At 38.2% G+C, this 23,865-nt stretch overlaps 1 protein-coding gene across 6 annotated transcripts in view; it reads left to right on the top strand.

The window, feature by feature from the left end:
* Nucleotides 1–23,865, top strand: part of TMEM131L (transmembrane 131 like) — a 79,008-nt gene that overhangs the window by 33,056 nt on the left and 22,087 nt on the right. For 2 of the 6 annotated variants that reach the window (XM_041715867.2, XM_041715866.2), the window contains exons 4-18: nt 1,000–1,071; nt 1,986–2,109; nt 3,166–3,282; nt 5,085–5,195; nt 10,958–11,035; nt 12,909–13,062; nt 14,926–14,984; nt 15,339–15,447; nt 16,422–16,524; nt 17,189–17,342; nt 17,964–18,134; nt 18,439–18,508; nt 20,448–20,565; nt 21,139–21,277; nt 22,277–22,386. In XM_041715867.2, the coding sequence (XP_041571801.2) occupies nt 1,000–1,071; nt 1,986–2,109; nt 3,166–3,282; nt 5,085–5,195; nt 10,958–11,035; nt 12,909–13,062; nt 14,926–14,984; nt 15,339–15,447; nt 16,422–16,524; nt 17,189–17,342; nt 17,964–18,134; nt 18,439–18,508; nt 20,448–20,565; nt 21,139–21,277; nt 22,277–22,386 (1,689 nt within the window). Of the gene's footprint in view, nt 1–999; nt 1,072–1,985; nt 2,110–3,165; nt 3,283–5,084; nt 5,196–10,957; nt 11,036–12,462; nt 12,613–12,908; nt 13,063–14,925; nt 14,985–15,338; nt 15,448–16,421; nt 16,525–17,188; nt 17,343–17,963; nt 18,135–18,438; nt 18,509–20,447; nt 20,566–21,135; nt 21,278–22,276; nt 22,387–23,865 lie in introns of those variants that run through there. The other 4 variants (XM_030271481.4, XM_030271480.4, XM_072928467.1 and 1 more) reach the window with 3 other exon arrangements.

Raw genomic sequence — 23,865 nt, 5'->3', positions numbered from 1 at the left:
TCTATGATTCTATGTTTTCATAAAAGCTGTAGGTTTTTGTCATAATAATTATTATTTTTCCTGACTGGTAATAAATTATGATGTCTGTTGCTTTGGAATATAACAGCAGGATTATGTACGCAGTAAGAGATACTAAAGGTGTAATGCCACAGAAATACATTTTAAAATTGGGAACCAATTGACTGTACTACCACAAATCATGCAAAGCAGCTGGATACCTAATGAGACCGCAGTCCATCTCTCCCTTCTTGGACTCATCCTTGCTAAGATGCTTATTAGCATCATCCAGTAAAGACTAAACTGGTTCTGGCTATTGAATATACAGACTGCTTCTGGGGAAGCTTTTAACAGAGTGGCGCTGGGTACGCAGATAAAATAAACAAATGCTGGGCTTGTTTTTTACCACTGTGGTTTTTGGGACTTGTGGAGGACAAGTTTTAATTGAGAAAATGATGAAGATATAATGGAATTTCTATGTTATAGGGTATTAAGTAATGTTGAAGTAAGCTAAAAATGAGCTTGAACGGACAGGAATTTTAGTGTGACTTTTTGTAGGGCAAAGGAAAGATGATGATGATGATGTATGTGCTTCACAGTATTTATTACTCTCTTCTGCACAGAAGAAATGAGCTGGATTTTGTATTAAAGCCACAGCTATAAAGCACTTCCTTTGATCTCTGCTTTTGCCCAAGCTGCTATTTACTTCTCTACCTCTGCATCTCAGGTGTGCTCTTGCCAGTGCTTGCATAGATATCTAATTGGTGAGGCTGGGGATCTTCTCCATGGTGACATGGTTTTCATTCCTCAAGACTCTTCCCAGTTGTTTTGCCTCTGCACAGCCCCATAAACAGATGTGCCAGCATGACTGTGGAGACCTGTGCAAGGAAGGGAGGTTCAGAATAGAAAGAGTCAAGAGCCTGTAATCTATCTCCCTTCCATGCAGATTGCAGCATCATGCCCACTAAATATTAATTGTGACTTCTTTTCCCTTCTTTTCAGCTTCTCAGCAAAGTTGCCTCCAAATGGGAAGGCCTTACATTTTCACCCATCAGTTCTGCATTTTGGAATGCAGTGAGTATCTTACATGATTGTTATTCTGGTTAATAATGAAGTGTGGAGGAACAGCTACATTGGGCTCCATTTGGGCAAAAAGCATTAGCTGGGATCATGCCATTATCTGAAAAAGAGACAAGTAATAAGTAATTGCCACAGAGCTGGAAGTGCATTTCTTGCCTTGCAATTTTTTGTAGTTAAAATCAACATAGTTCTGAGAAGGAAGAAAAGCTAATAGGGAATACAATGCATTCTGAGGTGATTCTGCATGGATGTCAAATAATTGCTTTATGCTGGTTGTTCATTTTTGAAAGATTGCCTTTCTAGTGGAAGAAGGGCTTGTTGTTTCCTTTAAATTCTGATAACAAAATCCAGAGAGTCCCAAGCAAAACATACTGGTAGAATAAATGAGATTTTTCTTAGTTTTCTTTTTAGAAAACTTTAAAAATTGTTCTTAAGTGATAATGAGCCTGTGATCTATCAGTAACCAAAAAGAAACATAGTCTCCTTTAAAGGAGTGAGTTAAAGGAATATTTCAGAGGATGCAGCGGAGGAATGTCTAAGATGTTGGGGTTTAGGGAGTACTAGCTAAAGCAAAAGCCTCAAGAGAATCATTGCTTTACCTAACAAAACAAGGCTTCAGTTATTTAAACCTTTTTATCTAAAACTTTGTGCTTTGTATGGGTTATTTTTTTCTTTAAATCCTAGTTTCTCCTGTCAGTTTTGGCCAAGTGTCTCTCATATCCCAGTGTTACATATTTGCCTTTGCATACTAAAGGCAATATATGTTTGGTGTGTTTCCAGGGATTAATTGCAAGTTGGTAATTGTTGCAGATGAACATGTTTGGGGTGATTTGTGTTGCTTCTTTTGTGCGTTGCCTGTGCTTACAAAGTGAATAATTTATTTATCTTTTTTTTCCCCTCTCCTTTAGGTTACTGGGGTTACCCAGAGCTAAAATGCTGCATGCCTACAACCCTAGCAGAGATAGAGATGTTGTAGTCAATTCAGTGTTTACAGCTACTAGACAGTTTCATGTGTCTCCTGCTCATAGCCGGGTGAGTGTTGATGTACTTTTGGAAAGTATGTAATGGCCAAGTGCCAAGCCTTCCTGCTTCCTTTGGCATAAGCTCTTCATTCTGTGTTTTTGTGCTTTTTTGTAGGACCTCCAACTCTTTTTCTGTTTTGCTAGTGGTTTTTTTGTTCACTTCTGCTTAAACTTGTTTGGGAAAAGCCATCCAAAAACTACAGTAGGAAATGTGTTTGACAGTAACAGAGGAAGAGAGGAATTTTTCAGTGTTAGAGAGGCTGTTTAAATCACATTCTGCTTTAAGCAGCATTATGCAGTGATGCACAGGCATGTGGGTGTTCTACAGCCCTGAATTTTCAGTCTTTTGAATGGTCTTGCATATTTGTCAGAAAAAGCTGCAGTGAAATGTTTTATGTATTTTGTATTGCAATTATGGGCATAATTGCCTTTATGATCTAAGACCATTATTTTAACTCTGTTTTTTTAAACAATATAATGCATGTTTAGAATGAATTGCTGTGATCTCAGTTGGATGAAGCTCAGTTTTTATCCTCCCCTGATGTGCAAAGAGGTTTTATTATGTTTTCATCTGATTTTTGGTTTTACCATAGCTGAAAGGGTATTACTGTGCAGACATAAATGTCATTGTTCTTCCAGCCAGACTGTCTAGTTACTGAGAGTGTTGCCTAAGTTCAGCTTGGCTGATTTGGCTATGTATTGCAGGGACGCTGATTCACTTTGCCATAGCCATCTCTGTGTGTGTGGGGAAGAGTTCCTGTGCACTCGTGGGCTGTTGGTGCTGCATAATTAATATCTTATGCAAGCAAAAAGAAGCCTTGGCTGGTGTGGCCCCATGCTAGCTGAGAAAATCCAGCCATACCTTGGCAAGCTGCTCTGTGATCTCAGTTTTTTGTCATAAGAGTAGAGAGTTGTGCACAGATGAAACTTTTCAGTGCTGAGGTTCTGCTTAGTGGGATTTACAGATAGGGATGTACATGTGGAAGTGTCCTTTGGACCCTGTGGCTGAGTGGGGAGTGTGTGATCACTGGCACCAAGCAAGCAAGCTGCTCTGTGGTCTCTGCAGGTGATTCCAGCGATGGGAAAGATGTCTTTCAGAGTACTCTTCCTGCCCACAGAAGAAGGCAGTATTGAAAGTTCATTATTTATAAATACCTCATCTCATGGAGTACTTTCCTATCAGGTAACTGCTCCTGTTTTTCATATCGGGGAACCACTCTTATTTTTAGCTTGGGTTTTGGATTTACTTGTGTTTCAAAAATTGATTTTCATAATTTTAGGGACTTTGAAGGTTCATCGAATTCCTGGTACAGATCAGGTGGGATAATGTTACCAATTCATCCCTTTTACCAGGTCATGCTAGTGTCATGATCACATACATCTATGTGGTTAAAATTACTGCTATTTAGTGGGGGTAGTTGTGGTAGTAAACCAAGTGTATTTGTATGTGTGTACTTAAAAAGATCATGGTCTAATTAGTTTCATACATTAGTGTAGTCTAGACTGCACTGTGCTGGAATGCATTTGTTGGGAAAAACCCACTAGGAAATATTTTAGGTGGTTTTCAGCTACTCTGCAGGATTTTATGTAAACACATTGGGGATGTAGCACAGGTTGAGAGGTTTAGGCCCTTAAAACATAAAGTTGAAGTAATGGTTGTGCCTTAAAGCTGTCTGTTTTCTGAATAACTGGTGAATTTAAGCAGGTCTTTAGCTTTTAAAACATTTTATAAGGGACACTATATACTCCAAATTATTGGCTTTTATTATTTCGACAAAGCAAAATCTTAACTCTGAATGTAGTGATGTAAAAAGAATGACAACTTTAATCAATCATCGAACAATTACATTCCTATACTTTGATCTTGTGCTGGAAAACAAAGCTCCTTAAATAAAAGCTTAGGTAAGTTCAGTTTAAATATATGGAATTTTAATACAAATGTTGCATTTATCTACTATTTATTAGAAGTAATGCCACATTTAGCAGGGATGTTTCATTAAGGATGAGAGAAAAGTGCATTATAGAGTGATTGACCTTTTCTTTTTGACATCTCACCCTTCCCTGCACCCTTAATTTATTGCCCAGTCAACTCAGCCTTTTATCAACAAGTTGCAGGGAAGCAGTTGTCAGTGCCACCTCAAAATCAGTTTGTTTCCTGTTGGACTGCTGCAAAAATCAGTAGCAGACTGGTTTTCATGGACATTTTCACCAGCCACCTGAGACAGAGGAAGTAGCTGTCCATGTTTTCAGCTCACATTAGGTTTAAGAGTTTCCAGAGGAGGCATGACCTGAGTGTTTGATGCACAGTTACAGTGCTCCAAAGCCCTCTTGAGGCTCCTCTAACAGGATTTTTCCTGTTAGAAAACAATAAATCTTTGCATACAAATGAAAAGCCCAAAGTGATTTTAGTTAGCCTCTGATGATCCCCTGCCTATTTGATCCCTCCTGGCTCCACACCCCTCAGTTATTGTGCATCTCATTGTCAATAAACAAATCTTGGTGGAGCAAAATGTAAATACAGTAGAACCATCCAAATTACAAATCTTATAGTGTTCTGAAAACTGCAGCCTTTAAAAACCAAAATAATGAGAAAATATTATTCTAAATTTTAAGGCAGAGCCATTGAATTTAATATTCAGTGGCACTAGTAACAAAGTTTTCTCCGAAATTACTGTTCTCCTAAATGGTTATACGTGTATTGTAATTGCCTGGAGAATGTAAATACTTTGTTTTTGAGATAACCTGATGCTCTGCTGGTGAGTTTTGTTTTGTCTTTGTAATAGTGCCTGAATGAATGACAATTGTTAAGTGCCATTTATGTCTATGGTAACTTTCTACACTGGAACTTATGTTTATTGTCTTTTAAAATAATTTTATGTGAAACAATTTTTTGGGAAGATTGTTGTTATTAGCAATGTAGTTTTGGAAGTTGCTGTTATAACTGAAATTCTAGATGTTGATGTAATGACCTCTTTTTAATACTAGGTTTTTGGAACGGGAAGTCTGATGTCTCCTCCAGAAGAACCTAAAGTGCAGCTAGCAAATGCCTACTTACTGCTTCCACACATTCAGAACATCCAGGCATCACACACACTGGTACAGTATACATTTCAAGGGGAGAAACCTAAGTCTGTTTAACCACAAAACGTTTTTGACCTCAGGTTGTTTGGATGCAAGGAACATTAGCAAAAAATCCGAGTACCAGTGACTGCAGGAGAGAGATGCAAGATACAGGGTTACTGTGATCAGCTGCTTTTATGAGACCATCTTTGGCATTTAAGCTATTCACACTTGTTCTTCTTCGTGCCCCTGTGGTGGGGTGTCCTCTAAGTTGTGCTGGCAAAACTATTTGTGAGGCTCTGCTCTGACTGAACTGGAGAATTGGTCTGCCCTAAACAAAAAGATAAACTTTATACCATAAAATTGAGAACTACAGGAAGCTGTATTGGTTTGTTCTATTTTTTACTTCTGGCCATTTCCCCAGGCGAATTTACAGCAGGGCTACACCAACAATTAGCCACAGTTAAAAAGCATGGCATGCTGCATGGATGAGACCATGTTAGTCAGGCTGCAGCATCCCCTCCTGCCTGTTGGTGCTGAAGATACCAGCTTTGCTTATCATATCTTCAAAGGGAGCTCTGGAGAACACAGCCAGCTGAATTTATGAGGCGTAAATACTGGAGTTGAAAGAAGTTTAATGATTTCTGTCATTGGTTGTAGTTGCAGATATTTTCTTGGTTTTCCAGTCCATACAGAACCTCTCAAGTGAATAACTAATTTGAAAAACCGATCTTTCAGACTTCCTATTGTATTATACACAGACATTGTTACGTGCTAAGGTATTCTGAGTATGCTTTTGGAAAAACAAAATTTAATACTTTATTTAAAATGTAAGCTGCATTAATTGCCTTTGTGATGCCTTATGTTCTACCTGAGAAAAATTACCAGCATAGATGATAACATAGATTTTTCAGTCTGGTATGTATATGTTAGGTCAATCTTACCTCTGTCCAACGTTAGTGCACAATTTCCTTCTCTCCTTTTCCTCCATACCAGTCTCTTTCCTGAAGTCACATGGTTGCACTTGCTTGTGGACATACAAAGGCAGACTCTTGGAAAGGAAGCAAAAATCTTCAAGTTTTATAATTTGGGGTACTAGAGGTAGAACTGAGAAGGGCTTTTTTGATGCTGTTAATGGCTGCATCTTCATATCTAGCTCAATGGATTGTTTTCAGGTTGAATCTGAAAGTTGCATTCATGCTTTTTTACAGTTCTAAAACTAAATTCTAAATTCCTGAGTGAAGAAGCTTTGGGATACATTTGACATTTTCCTCACTGTAGAGTGACAAACATTATCCTGTGTTTTATTTTTATGGAGTACAAGTTTGAGGTCATGTTTAGCAGTGCAGAATGGTACCACCTGGCACTAATCTTGTAGGACATGAGGTGGGAGAGAGTGTTGATTCAATACTCCAAGCTCTGGGTGTAGTTTTTCTGTGCTGTATTGTAATTGAGGTAACACTCTTCCTGCATGTTATCAACTTGAGCAGAAATGCTGCAGCAGTGGGCTGGGCTCCTCAGCTGTTGACGATGATAGACAAGATCTAAATATTGGAGAGGAGTTTATGTTTGAATTTGGGTTCCTCTCAGAAGAATGTTTCTCTACAGCAAGCTGTCCTCTCCAGAAGTGCCTTCTTCAATTCATCTTCTTTACGTTCTGATCCAGATCTCATTAAAAAGATGGTATCATTCTGTTTTGTCCAGTTTATATTTTAAGCTTGGAAGATGTAGAATGAGGTTTGACTACACAAGGGCAAACTGAAGGATACATAACTATTACACATAGAATGGAGTCTTGTAGTGAAAAAGCATTTAAAACAAACCAGTCATACTCACTTAGCTGTGCACATTTCTTGTCCCCTGTTTATTTTTGATTGACATAAAATACCTATTTTAATGAATTCAGGGTAGCATAAGCCTCATTTGCACATCCCTTTTCACCTTGGGATGATTGAGTTTTAACCTTGGGTGACATCATTTAGTTTGAAACATGGAAGGTGTCCGTACCTCTGAAGTCCACTGATACTTTTTGGAAACCTCAGACAGAGAGCTCCATGCTGTGTGTCTATTTTTTGCCTTCTCTTTTAAAGGTGGTTTTGTTTAAACTGTTCAGTAATACTGACATCCTTGATCAACAAGGCCAAAAAAGCTTTGACATTATTTAGTCCCATCATGTGGTAGGTAAAGTGACTTACCAGGATTGCTGGAGGCCTTGTTACTCCAAATACTTTTACTACTTTGATGGTTGGAAACCTACACCTGACTTCCAATTCAAATTGCTTTGTGGCCAGTTTATATATTGAGATGCACGTTTAATTTATGTAAATCTTCCTGCTTCTGACACTTAGAAGCATTTGTAGGTGACTTCAGAACTTTTAACTTTCACTTTGCCAAGCTGAAGTGTCCATGCTCTGTAGTGTCTTTGGTAATGGGCTGTCCATTTCTTCACCAAATTGACCACCCCTTTTGTACCTTCTTCAATTTGAAAAAATTTATTTTGAAGGTCAAGGCCAGAACTGTAAATAGGAACATGGGTAAAATTCTGCCACTGTAGGCTATTTGTGTTGGAAATATAACATATACCTGGGGATTATAGATGGAAGTTTACAGCAGTGTTTCCATTGGAAATACAATATGTGACAGGTTTGTGTTTGAATTTTTTGTTGAAAATGAACTCTCATGGACTTTGTGTGTTGTTTTTATCTTTTAATGGGCAAAGCACAAAGGCCTTTTCTTTTTTCTTCTTCATTCCCACATGTTTTTAAGCAGAAACTTTTGTGCTTAATAAGAGAATAAAAAGGCAAACTTGCCTTTCTTGTCTCCGTCTTTCTGTTACCCTTTTCAGTGTTTCAGCTCTTGAAGGGTTGAGATTGGCGTGTTCTGCCTGTGCTCCTGGTTCCCAGGATTTCTGGGCTCATGGCTCACTCGTTGGGAGGAAAGAAGAGCGGTGTCCCACACTGTGAATTTTTGCATGTCCACGTGGCCACTCAGCAGTGGCTAGTTACCACTAAACTGTAACAGATGGTGGAGCCCATATAGGTCATCTTTGTTTACCCGGCTTCTGGGTGTAGTCTTTGCTATAGTTGCCTGGTTTTTGGCATTGTTTAGTATTTGGACAGCACTAAGAGGGCAGCTACATCACTGCCTCACTGTGTTCAGGATGATGGAAATGTCAGAGGAAGAGTGGCATGTAGGGTGGAGGGTCTTCTTGTAGAAAAGACACACATACACTGCTTTGAGACTTCCCAGAGGAGTTAAAAGTTTATGCACTGACAGCTTGGGAAATATTGCAAGTACTGGCAGAAATGTAACACTCCTTAAGATATGTTTTGCACTGGTGGGCAGAGGATCATAGAAGCAAACATGTCCAAGTGTGGTGCTTGGGTGTGGGGAGGGAAGGAAGGAAGACAGTAGAGCTTTCTTGGTGTGCTATCCTGATAACTGTCTGCAAAAAACTGATGAAACTCTGCTGAATCATTATTACAGGGACAGCTTATTAACACCATTCAGAGTGGAAATACCACTTTAGGGCCAGGGACTGTCCAGGACAGGAACTTTGAGGGATCAGCCTACGGGAAGAAGAGGAGGCTTGTTCAGTGTTGTTCTTTTTCAATGATACTGTAGCCAAACCTCCAGGAAGTGACTTGAACTCTACGGTCTTGGTAACAATGCAAGAATATATCCAAAAATCTTTGAGAGACTTTGTGTGGATTCTGTCTGTTGTCTTTGTTCATACAGGATTTGTGGGTGCTGAGTGTATGTACATTCAAGTATGTATGCCCAAGTACCTAATACAAAATAGAGGCACCAGGTAATTATGTGTCAGTGCTTTGCAGAGCTCTCTCTGAGATTTCCCTGCTGCGCCTCTCCTTTTCAATGTGCCTCTGGTACAAACATTGGCTGCATAACTTAGCTCTCTGCTCTGATTCATTAGCACTGATATTTACAGTATAAACTAGTGCTTGTGCTGCTGGGAGATGGTCCTGGATTTGTCTGTTGGAAACTCTACCTCTGACAGTGTTTCCTTCTCAGATGCATTAATCTTCTCTTTAGGGCTGACTCGGAGCCGTCCTGCTGGTGCTGTAAGATACTGAGCATGACAGTTATGCATTATTGTCTGCCTTAGAGAAATGCAAATCTGTTTCCTGTTCTGAAGATAGCCTCACAAAGAAATAAAAATTTCCCCTAGAAAACTGATCAACAGCAAATACACTCCAGTAGCAGTTTTTCCCTTTTTTTTTGCATTTGAAGATTAAATTTTAAGGTGACAGCAGTTCCTATGTTAGATCTATACCAGGTCAAGAAAAACAAAGGCTATAAAAATATGTAGCTGATTTTTTTAATAGGGATGTGGGGTCTTAAGTTACTTTAAATGACAATGGCATTGCATAAGGGCTAACAAAACCTTATTTTAGGACCATGAAAGCAGTAGTGTTTTTTCAAGAAGCACTGAAAAGGGAACTCTAAGCATCAAGTTTTATCTGATAAGAAAATGACCTCTAAAGTTGTAATCTTACTGCCTTGTTAAAACTCTACTAGCAACCATGTGGGATTTTTGGGGTTTTTTTCCCTGCTCTCACAGTTTGATACAGACAAAAACATCTGTAAAAAAAGAAAAGACTTTGCAGGGGTTTGAGTCCCCCAGAAAGCTGTGTTGGGGACTGTTTGAGTTGCCACTAACTACCTTTGCAGGGGCTATGTCGCCCTCTTGTGTGAAGCCTCAGTCATTTTGGTATGAAATTCTGTTGAATTAGGAATGCAAATATTACCTTCCTTTTGGCATTGCTTTTATAAAACTGGACCGCACATGTGCTAAATCTCTCTACTCATGTGCCCCTGCCTGTCCTATTTTTCCTGTACTAAAAAGGTACAAAATAGGGTGCTAGATACCTTCAAAAGTTTCTTCAGTTTTGCTTTTCAGCATCATATGATTGAAATTGTTTAAAGTCAGTTTCATCAACACCTTCAAAACACTGAACCTGCAGATACCCTACTCAGATATATCAGTATCACAAGAGAAAGAGAGGGTGGGGGTTCCACATTAGCCTCAAAATTAGCATGAAATTTGGCTGTAAGAAACGGGTCTGCCATTCTGATTCTGGCTTTTTTTGTTGTTTTGGTTTTTTTAAAATTTAATTCAGAATCGAGATATACTGGCTGCACAGCTTATGTCAGTAATTTGGCAGTGCATATTTCCAGATAGCTTTCATGAACTATACTTGGCTTTGTCAGTGCTGTTGCCCCATTAGATTTATGAATGCTTTACAAGCTGGCACAGTCAATGTCATCTTTTCTTTTCTTTTCCCATTCTAGTGAATAAAAAGGCAAAACAAGTATTTTCTGTCTGTCCATTTTGGCATGGAGCCTATGTATCAGACCATGTCCAAGAAGCATTATGTTCTTGGCCTAGATACTGTATTTAAGTATCCAATCAGCAAAGAAAATACACAGAAAACAAGGAAATAAGCTTTTATATTGCACACAAAGGCCCTGTTGAATACAGTTTTTTTGGCATAAGAAGATTTGTAAGAGTTCTCATGCAGATGCTGTATAAATATTTAATAATCATGTGTAATAACAGTTTGATAAGTAGGAAGATATTGATGGAGTCCTGAGATTCAGAGACTGATTACTGGACTATACAGAGTAATTGTATTCATTAAAAAAATTCCGTACGTTGCTGTGTTACATATATGAGAAAGCAGTCCTACTATCTTTATAAATTATGGTATGCAAGTTGGATTTATATAACATTTGAAACAATGTGATTGATTTTTTTTCATTTTTCTTTTTTACAGACAGAAACTATGAATGTTAGTTTATTAAGGGTTCACCTTGAATGCAGTTTACCTAATGACACATATCAGCTAGTTAAGGTATGTTTTATTATTTTATATCTATGTAAATCTTCTTGTTTTAAGCCAGGCTTAGAGGGATGCTTTCCACAGCTCTAGAAGTTTTAGTAAAAAGGCAGTTTTCAACGTCTCAGTTTAAAAGGGAATTGTGCTTTTATAAAATTGTATCCTCTGATACAAATTAAGCATCACACGTATCACACTAAAATCTTTAGGAGAGAAGGAGATGAAAAAAGATACCTACTGCCCCATAAACCTCCCAAATATACAAACCAAAACCAGTCCAACAGGTTAAGCATTCTGATGTGTAGATGTTGTACTGCTGATGTGGGGCACAAAAATGATTAGATTTCTGTAATTTCTTTTCTCCAGAAACTTTTCACAAGTGTCTGGTAAACAGTGAGAAATGATCAGAGAGCTGAGAGGCTGAAGCCTGGGCTGTTTCTCAGCGGAGCATGAGGGCGGCCATGGTGCTGGGCGGAGCCGAGGAGGGACTAGTGTTTTAGCAGAGATGCCCCTCCAAAAGCACTGAGCCTTCAGGACAGGAGGTTATCTCCTTGTCCTGGGCAGTGCCACCCGGGTTCGCGTCCCATCTCCCCATGTCCTTCTGGGGCGGGTAGGTGCTGCTCAGCGCCCATGCTGTGGGTGAGGTGCTGGCTCAGGCTCAGACTGCGCTGTGACCAGCAGCATCTCTTTCCCCAGGAGTGGCAAGGCCCAGGCTCCATAGAGTGTATTCCTGTATGGAATACGTGTTGCACGCGGCGGCATTCCTGAGCTGCTTTGCTTGCCTGTTTGGTTCTTGTGGTGCACAGTGCATTGAGGTGCTTGAGGTGCACCTGGGCATTGGAGGCTGCATGGAGTGCAGATGTCTGCCCTTAGGTCTGAGCTTCCCAAGGGCACGCCATGCCTGTGCTCCAGTCTCCATGGCAGCCCCTTCTCCTGCTCCTGGCAGCCATTTCAGGTGCTGAGGTCTCTGATGCTGTGTGAGCTGTGAGCTGGCATCCAATCCTCAGGTGCTTCCCCACTCCTGCTGTACTTGCTTGCACCACTTGAGATTAGCTGGAAGTGTTTTGCTGCACTTCTAAGAGCACTTCCCGTGCCAGTTTTCTCCTCCTAATCCTCCATCCTGAACAAATTAGTTCTCCTGACAGGGCATCAGAGCCTGAATTGTGTGACCTTTGTGGTTTGATGCAGGACTAATTTATGTTGTTCACTGTTGGTTGTCTAGTTCTTTTTTGCTTTGTTGGCTTTAATTTTTTTTTGTGAAATGGTGTCCGTGTCTTCATAGTTACTGACTTAGCTGTGTTAACAGCAGCCTCTACTTACAGATGGAAATAAGATCCTATTTGTATTTTTCTGAAGTATTCTAGCCAGACAACAGTGTTTTCTATTAAGAATTGTACATGTATGTTTGTTTTTTTAAAATTACTTCAGTGAGAAATGGAGACAAAAACACAGGATTTGGAAAAATTAACTATAAACAGACCAGTGAACATGAACTGTCTTCCTACCATTAAGACACATGCATCAGTCTGTTTATGGCACATTTTATTGAAGGCAGAGGATTTAACAAAGGAAACTGTTTTATAGTCCCTGAGGTGAGACTGACTAAGACAGTTTATAAATTTGCATTCTCTCAAGGTTCAGTGTCTTTTAAAATTGTTTTTGTCTTTGTTTTTGCTGTGCTCTCTGTACCTGCACTGTGTTTGGTTTCTGCTGAGGTTTTAGCAAAGGTCCTAATTACTTTTGTTTTGCCAGCACTTTGGTGCTGGAAACATTGTCTCTTAGATAATACCTTTGATTAATTTCTCAAAGTTCCTTAGTGTAATGAATTTTTTCTGTTCTGTCCTCCATCTCGCACACACACACACCATATCCCTTTGTCTCACTTTAGAGTTGCTGTTTTATGTCTGATGACCCAATGCTGCTAGAAATGAGCTTAACAATAAGAGTGGAAAATGCCCAGCAAGATTTTGTGGAGCACAGACAATACTTACTGGAGAATCTTTTTATAGTTTATGTAGCAATGGAAAGAACAAAGACCTCAGGTAAGTCCTAAATCTACCTGTTAGTGTAATTCAACTTGGTTTTATACATAATTGGTAATTTGACGTCCTAAATTGAATCAAATTCAGTGACACCTTAATTTCACAAGTAAGGGAAACCAAGTTCAGTTAAACACTGCTTGCAGAGAATTTGTGTCAGGCAAAGTTATCATCAGCAGTTTTCTTCATAAAGGTAACAATTGTAAAGTTGTAAATGACATATCTTTAATTCTTTAGTCCTCCATGCTTAAATAGTGTGGAATAATGACATGGTCCTTTGAATTCTACAACTGCATTTCTGGTTTTCCATTAATTAAATTGACCATAATGGGGTCGTGAAGGCACTGTGGTTTATACAGGACTGGGGATAATAGCTGTTATGGAAATTAGGATAATGAAGTAATACAGATGTGCACATCATTTGTTCTTGTAAGCTAGAATTCCACAGGTAAAACAATCAACTCCTTGCAGTTTCTTTATGCTGCAAATCCTCTAAATCCAAGAGATTTAAAATTATTTCTAGAGCCTTGCAGTCTGTTAGAATAGCTTTTTTTAGACATTTCTGCCAGTTTTCCGTTCTGATTGGAGAAGAAGAAACTGCTTAAGAATCCAGATTAAAATAATATTTTTTAACATATGTGTTGAAAAGGAACATGATCTTTTTGTCTTTAGAGAAATACATTTCAAAATCTAGTCACAAAACAATAGATACAATACACACAAAACAATATCTACAATATGTACTGTTTCCCTTGTGCCTTTTCTGTGATGTGGTATCTCACAGAGCTGAAAATGAAATACCCACTGTAAACCTAGTTTTCCTGCCAATGAGATGCCAGGGCTTTGTTATGTTGAGTTGTGGATGTACATTTATTCTGATGCTGGTAGAAAATTGTTTCCATCTGTTCTGTCAAGGGTGCTCTCTGTTAACACTTTCGATGGTTAAAGTACTAGAAGTATCTTTTAGGGCTGTTTTCTGTTAAATATAGTGCAATTATAGGTTCTGTCTGTGCTAGAGGTTGGTCCTATAAGCCTTCTGGATTAGCTGTTGGTGGGAAGTTAGCGCCTAGAGTAGGACAGCAGGTAGGCAGGGTCTGCACAGAGGAACTAAGCAGATGGAAAGGCTGCAGAGGAGTATGTCATTTAAACAGCTGTGAGGTATGTGGAGCTTATAATCAACCTTGAACCCTCTTTTGGAAGCTGGCACTTGCAGTCTTGCTTTCAAGCAGCTGAGCAAAGCACACACATTATTAGAAATTAGAAATTCTAATTATTAGAAATTAGAACTGGTCAGGTGGGAGAATGTCCTTTCATGTCAGCCTGCATACACTGATTTAATACAAGTATAACCAAGGGCAAAAACTCAAGTTACCTTCCTTGAAGGTAACTGTAGTATGATGGTTATCTCTTATTCTGTCCTGCTGCCCTTCTTTTGGTCCTCTGCATCTTCCTACTGTCCCGTGGATGGAAACGTAGCTTTGCCAGTGACCAAGGGTGGTTCCCCAGCATAGCTGTAGCACCTTACCAGCAGGTGAAAGCTGTGTTACCCCTGTCTCCTGTTGCTTCAGGCAATAGTTTGCTACCTACTGGGTGGTAGGACCATTCCTGATTTGAGCCCAAAGTGGTGAATCCGGCTTCATATTATTTCCTGGGAATGCTTGCATTTTAAAACTTGTATTTTAAAGCATTTTTACTTCTCTCTCAAATGTTTGCCAGCTCAAGATGTGAATAGTTCCTCCTTTTTACATGGGTATCTGTCACACAAAGATCTTAAAATTTAAATTTGGATTGCTTCTACTGTGTGTCTGACAAAACAAGTGTTTCTGTCCTTGGGGATCTTACCTTGGTGTTTATTCTTTTGGACAGGTCATTCATCAGTAGATGTGTATATCATGCATTCTGGAAACAGCCTGGTGCATATACAGGTAATTGTGAGCTTCCAGAAGTCATAATTTAGGGTGGTGAATTTGATTAGGGAATTAGCTTTCTCTAATAGCAGATTGATTTTGCTGGTGGCAAATGTCACACTTCTAAGTTTTTAAAATGTGCCCAAATGTCTAATAGATCCTTGAGATGACATGTTGTAGTTCAGTGATGGATTTTTTTTTTAATACATAAGAGCTGTTAGCTTGAATAAAAATTTATCTGTTGATTTAGAAGATAGGAGAAAATGGCAGATGGTAGCATGCAAATTTGACAAGAAGATAGACTAATACAGGAACTGCAACACTAATAAGGGTGGTACTGCTATAAAAATAATTTGTCTTGTCTTCTTGCAGGAAATACGGCAGTTGCCACTAAAAGACACATCAGCTGTGGAGTTTGAGCCAGTACTGCTATCCTCATCATCTACTAACTTCACAAAAGTTGCTTCTATTTCTTGTAAAGGTAAAGGTTACACATATTTGGAGAGAATATGATTAAATAGGATTTGATTGCTGAAAAAGGGGTAGTTTTTTTCAGCAGAGACCCTGAAAGATCTCAAAATAAACTTGTCTAGGCTTTATTGAGAAAGAGGATGAATTCTTTTTGCTAATAGTTTCCACCCTTTTTGTGTGTATGTGGTTCCTCTTATGCTGGTTGAACGCTCTAAGCTATACATGCCTGAAAAAGGGGAAAAAACCAGTTGCTAAAATGTTAGCTGATTTTACAATAAGCATAATTGTTGAATATGCTTTTTCAACATCCTTTTATAGTTTATGGTATTTTTTCTGTTTTGAATATGTTTTCTAAAAGGCTATTGTGCTTGGGTGGTCATTTTCTGTGACATTGCTTGGCATTGAAGAGGCTTGCCTGAAACCAGACGTGTTTGTGGAAGAGCAGAGATTGGCATTTAAGCATTCCTGACTCCAGCTTGTTTCCTGTTCTGACCACTAGACTGCAGTGTACAGACTTAAAATATTATTGAGACAGGCTGCTTTCATAATGACACTGAAACATGCTTTTCCTAGGGAAAACATGGATGAATAAGAAGGAAGAAGGGACTGTTATGTTAAGTGATTCTCTTTTTCAGAGTAGTTTTTCATTTGCTAAAAGGAGGCAGCATGCTCTGATTAGTAAGAATGCTATGCCAATGACAGGTGGTTTAAATTGCTCGGGTTTCTCTTCACCTTATTGCTCTTCAGCCTTATTGTGTGTGTGTTTTTGAAGGTTTTTAGCATTCATGAATACTCCTTAAAGCAAGGTTTGAAACCTCTGAAAAGATTGAGTCTTAGGGCTCAAACAATTAGATACTTGACTCACCTGTGTGAGGATTGCACCAGCAAAGGTTCCCCTTTTTAGTGTTCTTGCAAATATTCCCATGCAAATAATTTTGGATATGCTTCTGGCTGATGTATTCCATGTGTCTGCTCTTTTCCCAGCTGCATCCTGTGACAGTGAAAGTCTTTACTCTGACCGCAAGAACTATCTTTTGAAAGGCACTACAACACTCAAAGCCTGTCTTTTCTGTCCTGTGATGGAAGGGTAGGTTGGCAGTTGGTTGGTAGGTTAGATTTTTGTTTGTTTGTTAACATTCACTGACACTATAATGAAAATACTGTACCTTACTGTTAAGAGATGAAGTTAACTTCCTTTGTCACTCTGTGATTCCAAGGTCAGTGAAGAGGCTTCTTCCTATTGTTGCTGTGTCATTTGCCAAAACGGACCTGTCACATTTAAAGTAATAATTCTGTATTTTATCCCAAGAAGAATTTTAGGAGCCAGTAAAAAGATGTGCTTTAGCAGCTTATACCATATAACTGTTGCTTGGTCTATGATAAAATTTCCAGCACCCAAGTTAATGCAACACAGAAGCTGGATAGTCTTAGAAAAATGGTGAAGTCTTCTCTTGCTTCAGACATCTTTTGCCAATTTCCTTCAGCCTGCTGTATCACAAAGCAATAGGCAATATTGTCCTATAGCATGACAAGAGGGTAGATATTTTACTTGTTGCTTTTACATGGTTCTTGTGAATTTTTACTCTCATATGTAATTATTCCCAAATAAATAATTTTGTTCTTCTCTGGGAAAACTTAGAAGAGCCTCATCATACAAGAATGCTATGGTATCTTGTCTTGTATAGACCACTTGTTGTGTACTCAAGGACAATAGTAGGTGTATTTATATTTTTTTCTGTATATACTTATAGGTATTTTGATGTAGATCCTTCTGCAGCACTGTTTCATATAGAACCACATCACAATACTTCAGGATATTGGTCCATATGGTTTACAAACAATTTTTACTTCAGCATTGAATTGAATGAGGTCTTCATAGCCAGAGAAACAAAGAACATAGTAAAGGTAAGCTTTATTTCTTCTTTGTGCAATGTTTTGTATTTGATTTCGAGATATGGACCACTGACATACAAAATAGGTTCTTCGAAGAACTCAGTGTTCTTAGAACTGGTTGGAATCAGTTAAAAATCAGGTTTATGTACATCTGTAACTATTAGGTTGCTCTCTCAAGAGGCGTTATTCACTGTCCAGCTTACTTTTGTATTGTTTTATTGACAACTGTTCTTTCATTTGTGTTGCAGCTACAGATGCATCAAATTACAGACCATTGCTCTGTTCTCATAATTGTTGAATGTGTGTGTTTGTGCTCTCTAGGATTCAGCATTTCTTCATAGTATAAGCCTTTAGTGCATAGATGACCTTTAAAGCTGATAATTTGCTGGCACAACTACTTGGTTCAAATCAGGCAAATCTGGTTTATGAATTTAGATGATGTAGGCATCTAAATGGCTCTTCTTACATTTTGATATTGAGATTTGCATAAATGCGCTGTATGGATCATGTATGAGCACATATGACCATGTAGTAACAGCAAAAACACAAAGAAAGTTTGTGTTTTTCAAGGTACCATCTGCATCAGAAAGTGCTGTACCAATTGTAATTCAGCTGTCGTTTGATTCTTTTCAGATTCTGAACTTTGCTGAACCTCTGACTCTACCTCCAGGCTGCTGGAATGTTTTTTCTTTGAAGCTCAGTGTGAAAGACACTGTAACAAATGTGCACTCTAGTATCTGTTTGTCCACAAATGTGGGAGTGATGTTTGAAATACCTCTGCAGATATATTCGACTGTGTCCAAGGTATTGTGTTCGGTTGCGTGTGTTGAATTATTGTTAGGCACTGCAAACCCAGCTATAGCAGTGTCTCTCTCAGGCCAGAAATCTCTTCTTAGTCCTGAAAGAAAAGCTCAGACCACTTTGTTAGACCATTCTGAAAATTGTGAGGTTAAGTCCCCAGAGTTGAAAAGCGATGGAATTATAGTTCTCTTGGCACTTAATTCTCTTAATTCAAGGCTTAATTCTCCTATTTGACTCTATGAAATTATGCACTGAGAAACTAAAATTTGTTTTCATGCTTTTTCATATTGTTGTTTTGTTTTTTTAGCAGGGAGATCTTAATTTTGAAGCAATTGCCCACTGTGATATTCAGTGCTACTTGGGAAAGTCTGATTCAGGTAGGCTTGTCTAAGGCTTTTTCTGGTATCTGACAGTCGTTTTATTGTAGAAAATTCATTTTATATAGCAGGACTTGTAATGAGAATATTGAAATTGTTCATGCAAGTACTTAGTTTTACATTTGTTTAAAAACATCCACTTTTCTGGGAGTATATAAATGGCTTAGAGTACTGAGTAAATGGTGCAGTGTTTCAGACATCTGGTTCCATAGCACATAGTAAACTATTGTTCTGTCTTGAAATATTTTAAATTTTAGTATTTAAGACTCTCCTATGAATTCTTGTTGGTGATGTATTGCCCTTTTCTTTCTTCATACATGTTTTCTTGGGAGATGTTGAGGTAGAATGGTAAAACTGTCTACTGACTCAAAGTTATTAGAAAATGTACATAACTTGGGTCCAGATCCAGGGAATTCTTTTATGAAAAACAAAAACATTGACCAATATCTGCCTGTATCTAGAGTTAAATTTGAAGGCTTTCTCTTTATCTCTTTCTCACAGCAATAATTACATAGATTTCAGCAAATATGGTTTATCAGGCTTATAAAACAGCATCCTTGACACTGTATCATATTGAACAGAAAGAAGGGGTCTCATTTTATCTGGAACTGAAGAATCTATCTCCAGATAGATTGTAATGCTGGGAGCTGTTTTAAGTTCCTGGCTGGCATTTACCAAAATACAGCAATAGGTATATGGCATAATACTACCTAAAGAATGTTGAACCTGTTAAAAGCTGATTCAGGATAGTGTTTTTTATTCTTTGTGCAGTAAGGACTTTCAGAAGGCAGCTGGTATCATAGTCTTTAAATGTTTGAGCACTCTCCTGGAAATGTTTTCAAGATGACTGTTTCCTAAAATGTATCTTTGTGTGAGGATATGAGGAAGGCAGTAGTAGTCAGTCAGATGTGAAAAGAAGAACTGAGGTGACACAGAGCAACATGTGACTTGAACACTTACTCAAATGCTTGCATGCTAAGGTCCATATCTTAGAAACAAATGTTTGCTTTTCTGTTTTTTTTTTTTTCAGTCAGAAGGAATATGGCTGATACAACAAAATCCTTGTTGCTTACTTTATTTTCGTCCTAGTAATACATACAATGATATCTGTACTTACAGGTGTTCTGCCTTCTGCTTTAGGATACTAGTATTTGTTAAACAGAAATGTGTAATGCCTGAAAATACTGACCTAAAGAAATTGTAGTTAGATTATTCCAGTAATCACCAATCTCAATTCATTACTTTAAACATTAAAGATTCTAAAATAAAGTATATGCACTTTCAAAATAAGGAATTATTGTTTTCTTTCTGAAGAAGCTAAATTTTCAAACTACTTTCTGCTGTGTGAAAATGCTTGAACCAATATGAGTGTAACTTTCTAAAATGCTCTAATCTTTAGAGTGATGTAAAGCTTTGCAATTCATCTTAAGAAGAATTTGAGAAAATTATCAGCATCTAGAAAAGAAGCTAAAATGAAAAGATTGTTTTTGCCAAACTGTGGGAATTGTTGTGTTCCCTGCTGTGCTATGCTACCATATTTTTGTACGACTGTGTAGCATATTATCTTGGTACTTTACTACCATCAGTGGAGAGTACTGTGCAGAGCACTGATAACATGGTTGCTCTTCAGTGGCATGTATTAGGAACAGCAGCAGTAAAAAGGGCTTACTAAAGCGTACATAGCCAGTGCAATACCCATTCTCTTGTTTGCTTGTACAGTTACTTTGGTTTTGCAGATATATTTCTTTAAACAAATCTGATATGGAAAATAATATATATGCCCTTGCACACTCTCACTTTGAAGGGCAAAAGTGAGTTGCCTTTTTTGTTTTGGGTCTGGATGGTTTGCAGATACTGATTACTTGTGTTCAGGAGTAGATTGATGGAAGGAGCAAATATTATCTCTGTAAAATCTGAAAAAAAACTATTATCCTTTTAGCAAATCTGCTTTGGCAGAAGAGTCTCTCTCTGGACCGTTCTGCCTGGGACGTGGATTCCGAGCTTGCAAGTGACCTTTATGAAAGGTGGCAAAAAATAAGACGTGGGGAAGCATGCAGGTCTGTACAGAATTGGTTAGGGTTCTTAATTCAAACCAGTACAGTGTTGTAAGAAAGAGCATTTCTGTTCTGAAGTATCCTTAATAAGAACAAAACATTCTGGTCCATTTTCTATACTTAAGTTAGTTCTCTTGAAGCTCATGGAGTTTCAGAGCACCCCAGACATCCCCAGCTTTCATTTCAAGGCACTGCCAGCCACAAGTAAGCCTTTCAGCCTAGAATGTAAATAATATGGTGACTATAGTTATCTCACCAGGGCTACCTGGCATGAAAGCAGTCCAAGCATGTTTTACCAGCTCATTTATGGAGTTGCATGAGTCCTTCATCATCAGATTGCATAGCAGTCTTCTCAGGGTCTTTGAATGGCTTTCAAGGTTTTTAGTCTCTGGCCTACGTAGGCAGAAGTTAGCTGTTTGGCTACATCTTTATGGACTTTATTTTGTAGAGACCATTTTCAAGAAAGATAGGTTGTTACAATTACAGGTCCTGGCAAATCATCTTGTTGTAGTTCTTCATTTGAAAGAAAAAACAAAAAGCAACTGACTAAGTTTTCTACTTTTGCCAATAAAGCAGGAGAAGTATTTCAGGATCGGCCCGTTTTACTCAGCTGAAGAACTCTGAAGAGGAACCCTTTGCCTTTTTCTTGCCACGGTTGACTACAGAGCCTGGTCTTACACTCAATTTCAATGCCACAGCTGTTAAAAGTAGTATGGTGAGGATGGTTGTTACTACACATTTTTCTGAGTTGATGTGTGTTTAGCTTGTTTCAACAACAAAGTTTGCTTAATATTTAGTGCTGCTTAGCATTTTCCTACTGCTTATGAACTGGTGTTTTGATCTCGGTTAAGACACTAAATTTGTATCCCTTTGGCTCTTTGATAAGTTTTCTAGCTTGCTGATTGTAATACTTTAGTACAAGGAGAGGAGTAAAGCAGTGTCAATTTTAACTGACAATTTTTTGTAGCTGTTAAACTTTCCGTGCGTTCATTGTGTAAGATACATGTTTGTGATAAAATAATTGAACATGGGACTAGGGATAGGATGTGTTGTCACTAGTGATGCATGTAAGGCTATACAGGATGGCCTTCCTCATGCCACTGGCTTGTCTAACAGAAGTGTGTAAAACATTTATGAGAGATACAACACTTGTGGAGCAATGTGTCTTCCAGCCACACTGACAGTTATTTCTTTCTTGTTTGTCAGATTTAGGTCTCGACTAACCTAGCCTACTCCAGAACCAGTCATATGGAAATAGTTTTCATATGCACTTATTGTGAATTACCTTAATATTCCATTTGTCCAATTTAATTGTTAGTCATTACAGAAATATTTATAACCTGCTTGCATTTTGACTTCTCTAAGGAGAGGTGGCACCTCACTAACTTCACTTTCTTCTGTGCAACAGCTTTGTTCACATCTGTCTGCATAAATCAAACTCCAAATGAAAGGGTTGTTGGGGGAATGGGGGTGATCTGTATTTTCATACACATGGTTCAAAATTCACTCTTAGCTGATTTTGCAAATTATGACATTGTGGTGACATGTCCTGTTAAATACAGTCATGTGCATGTGTGATTATACTGCACTGACACAGATGCCAGATTGAAATCCCTTGAAAGTGCAGATTGTATTGCCAGTGCTGAATTATTTTACCAACCAGTTCTCAAATATATAGTTTTTAACTCTTTCTTTTCCCCTCCAAACTATTTAGGTAAAATATTTCGTACTAAGAAACCCTTCATCCTTCCCAGTTACGTTGCAGCTTCTGCCACTTTCTTACTACCCTGATCCCCAAGCTTCACTGAGTCTGCTGAACAAATGGTAAAAACTATCTCAGGATACTATTTTCCCTTTTAAAAAATTTTATTTACTGTGCCTTATGGTTGTTACTTACTGGGTTTTATTTAGTTTTTCAAAGTGTAACTTAAGTGGGGATTACATTCTGACCCATTTTGGAAGGTAGAGCCATGTTTAGGGCAGCTCCCTGTATGGTGCATGCTTTTGTAATGTACTTCATCATTGATAAAACACAAATTGAATGTGTTTTAAGCAAGTTTGTGTCTGCCAGATATATATTATAGTTGATCATCTTCTAGTGTCTGAGGCTTAGTCCAAGCTGCCTTGATGAGGTGAACAGCTTACAGAGTTGGGCTTGTGCATCTCCTCACAGTGCTAGTTGGTATCTGTAGGGCCTGTGGACAGATCAGTGAAAAGGTGTCTGAACCAGGAAGAGTTTTCCATCAGGGAGAGTTTTCTTCTTAGCCTTTTCTTAGGTAGTAACTCTGGTTGAAGAAGAAACAGGAACTGGGAAGAAAAATGCAGATCCAGAGGGAGGAACCTCAACATAAATGTTTAGGGTCAGCTAAGTAAATGTTTCTGTGTTAGGCTTTATGTTTTAGATTTAAGATGATCTAATGAGAAATCTAGAGAAGAGTTAGATGAACAATAAAGGGACCCGGTGAGTGAGCTGAAGTTCACCAAAACAAGCTCTGTCACACTTCTCTTTGAAAAAATGTTATAGTTGGTCGGAGTGTGTGGTTAGAGACAGTGTGATTACTCCTGTGCTTAGGTGTAACTTGCTTATTTGGGGTCCCAATCCCTGTGTAATTGCTTCCTTAACCTCGTTTCTTTACATAGGTACATCCACGTGCATATATATGTCTGTGTATATATATATGCACATTAATAACTGCATCTGTTTGCATACTAAATATGGTTTCCACATAGACTCTTTCTAGTAGTTTGCAATTACATTTTCTCTGTATTTGCACACTTTTGTTCCTGCAGATCTTCTAAGTTCACCAGAAATCACATCCATTTACTGGTTCTTTTTAAGCTAATGTCATAGACAGTTATGACAAGTGAGTTTTCAGTTCAGTGGCTGGAGGTCCATTCGTCTATAATCTACATTTTACGTTTTTATGTCAGTTTTTAATACCTAATGTCAAATGCTTATAATTTACATTTGGACAAACAAATCAATTGCTTTAAGTGAATTTGATTTGCAAATTATGTGATGGAAAATAGGAATTTATCCCAAACAAATCATGAGCAGAAAGAGAGATATTTGAATAAATTATATGAGATTCAATAATGATTATTTCTTAACAGTTATGTGAGCAGAAAGAGCTTTGAGGAATTTGTGTTTGTGTGGCTTATAGGAATTCTATTTCTTGACTGTTATCTTTTACAATATTCTACACTGACAGACCTAAAATGCCCGGCCATTTGTTTGTTTTCCAGATGTGTGGAATCCACATAAAACTGATTTGCAGTGTATTCTGTTGAAATGCAGACCCA

Source organism: Taeniopygia guttata, chromosome 4 (genome assembly GCF_048771995.1).
Source record: "Taeniopygia guttata chromosome 4, bTaeGut7.mat, whole genome shotgun sequence".
NCBI classification, from domain to species: Eukaryota; Metazoa; Chordata; class Aves; order Passeriformes; family Estrildidae; genus Taeniopygia; species Taeniopygia guttata.
Note: the sequence above shows the minus strand (reverse complement) of the source record. Positions and strands in the feature narration are given on the sequence as shown.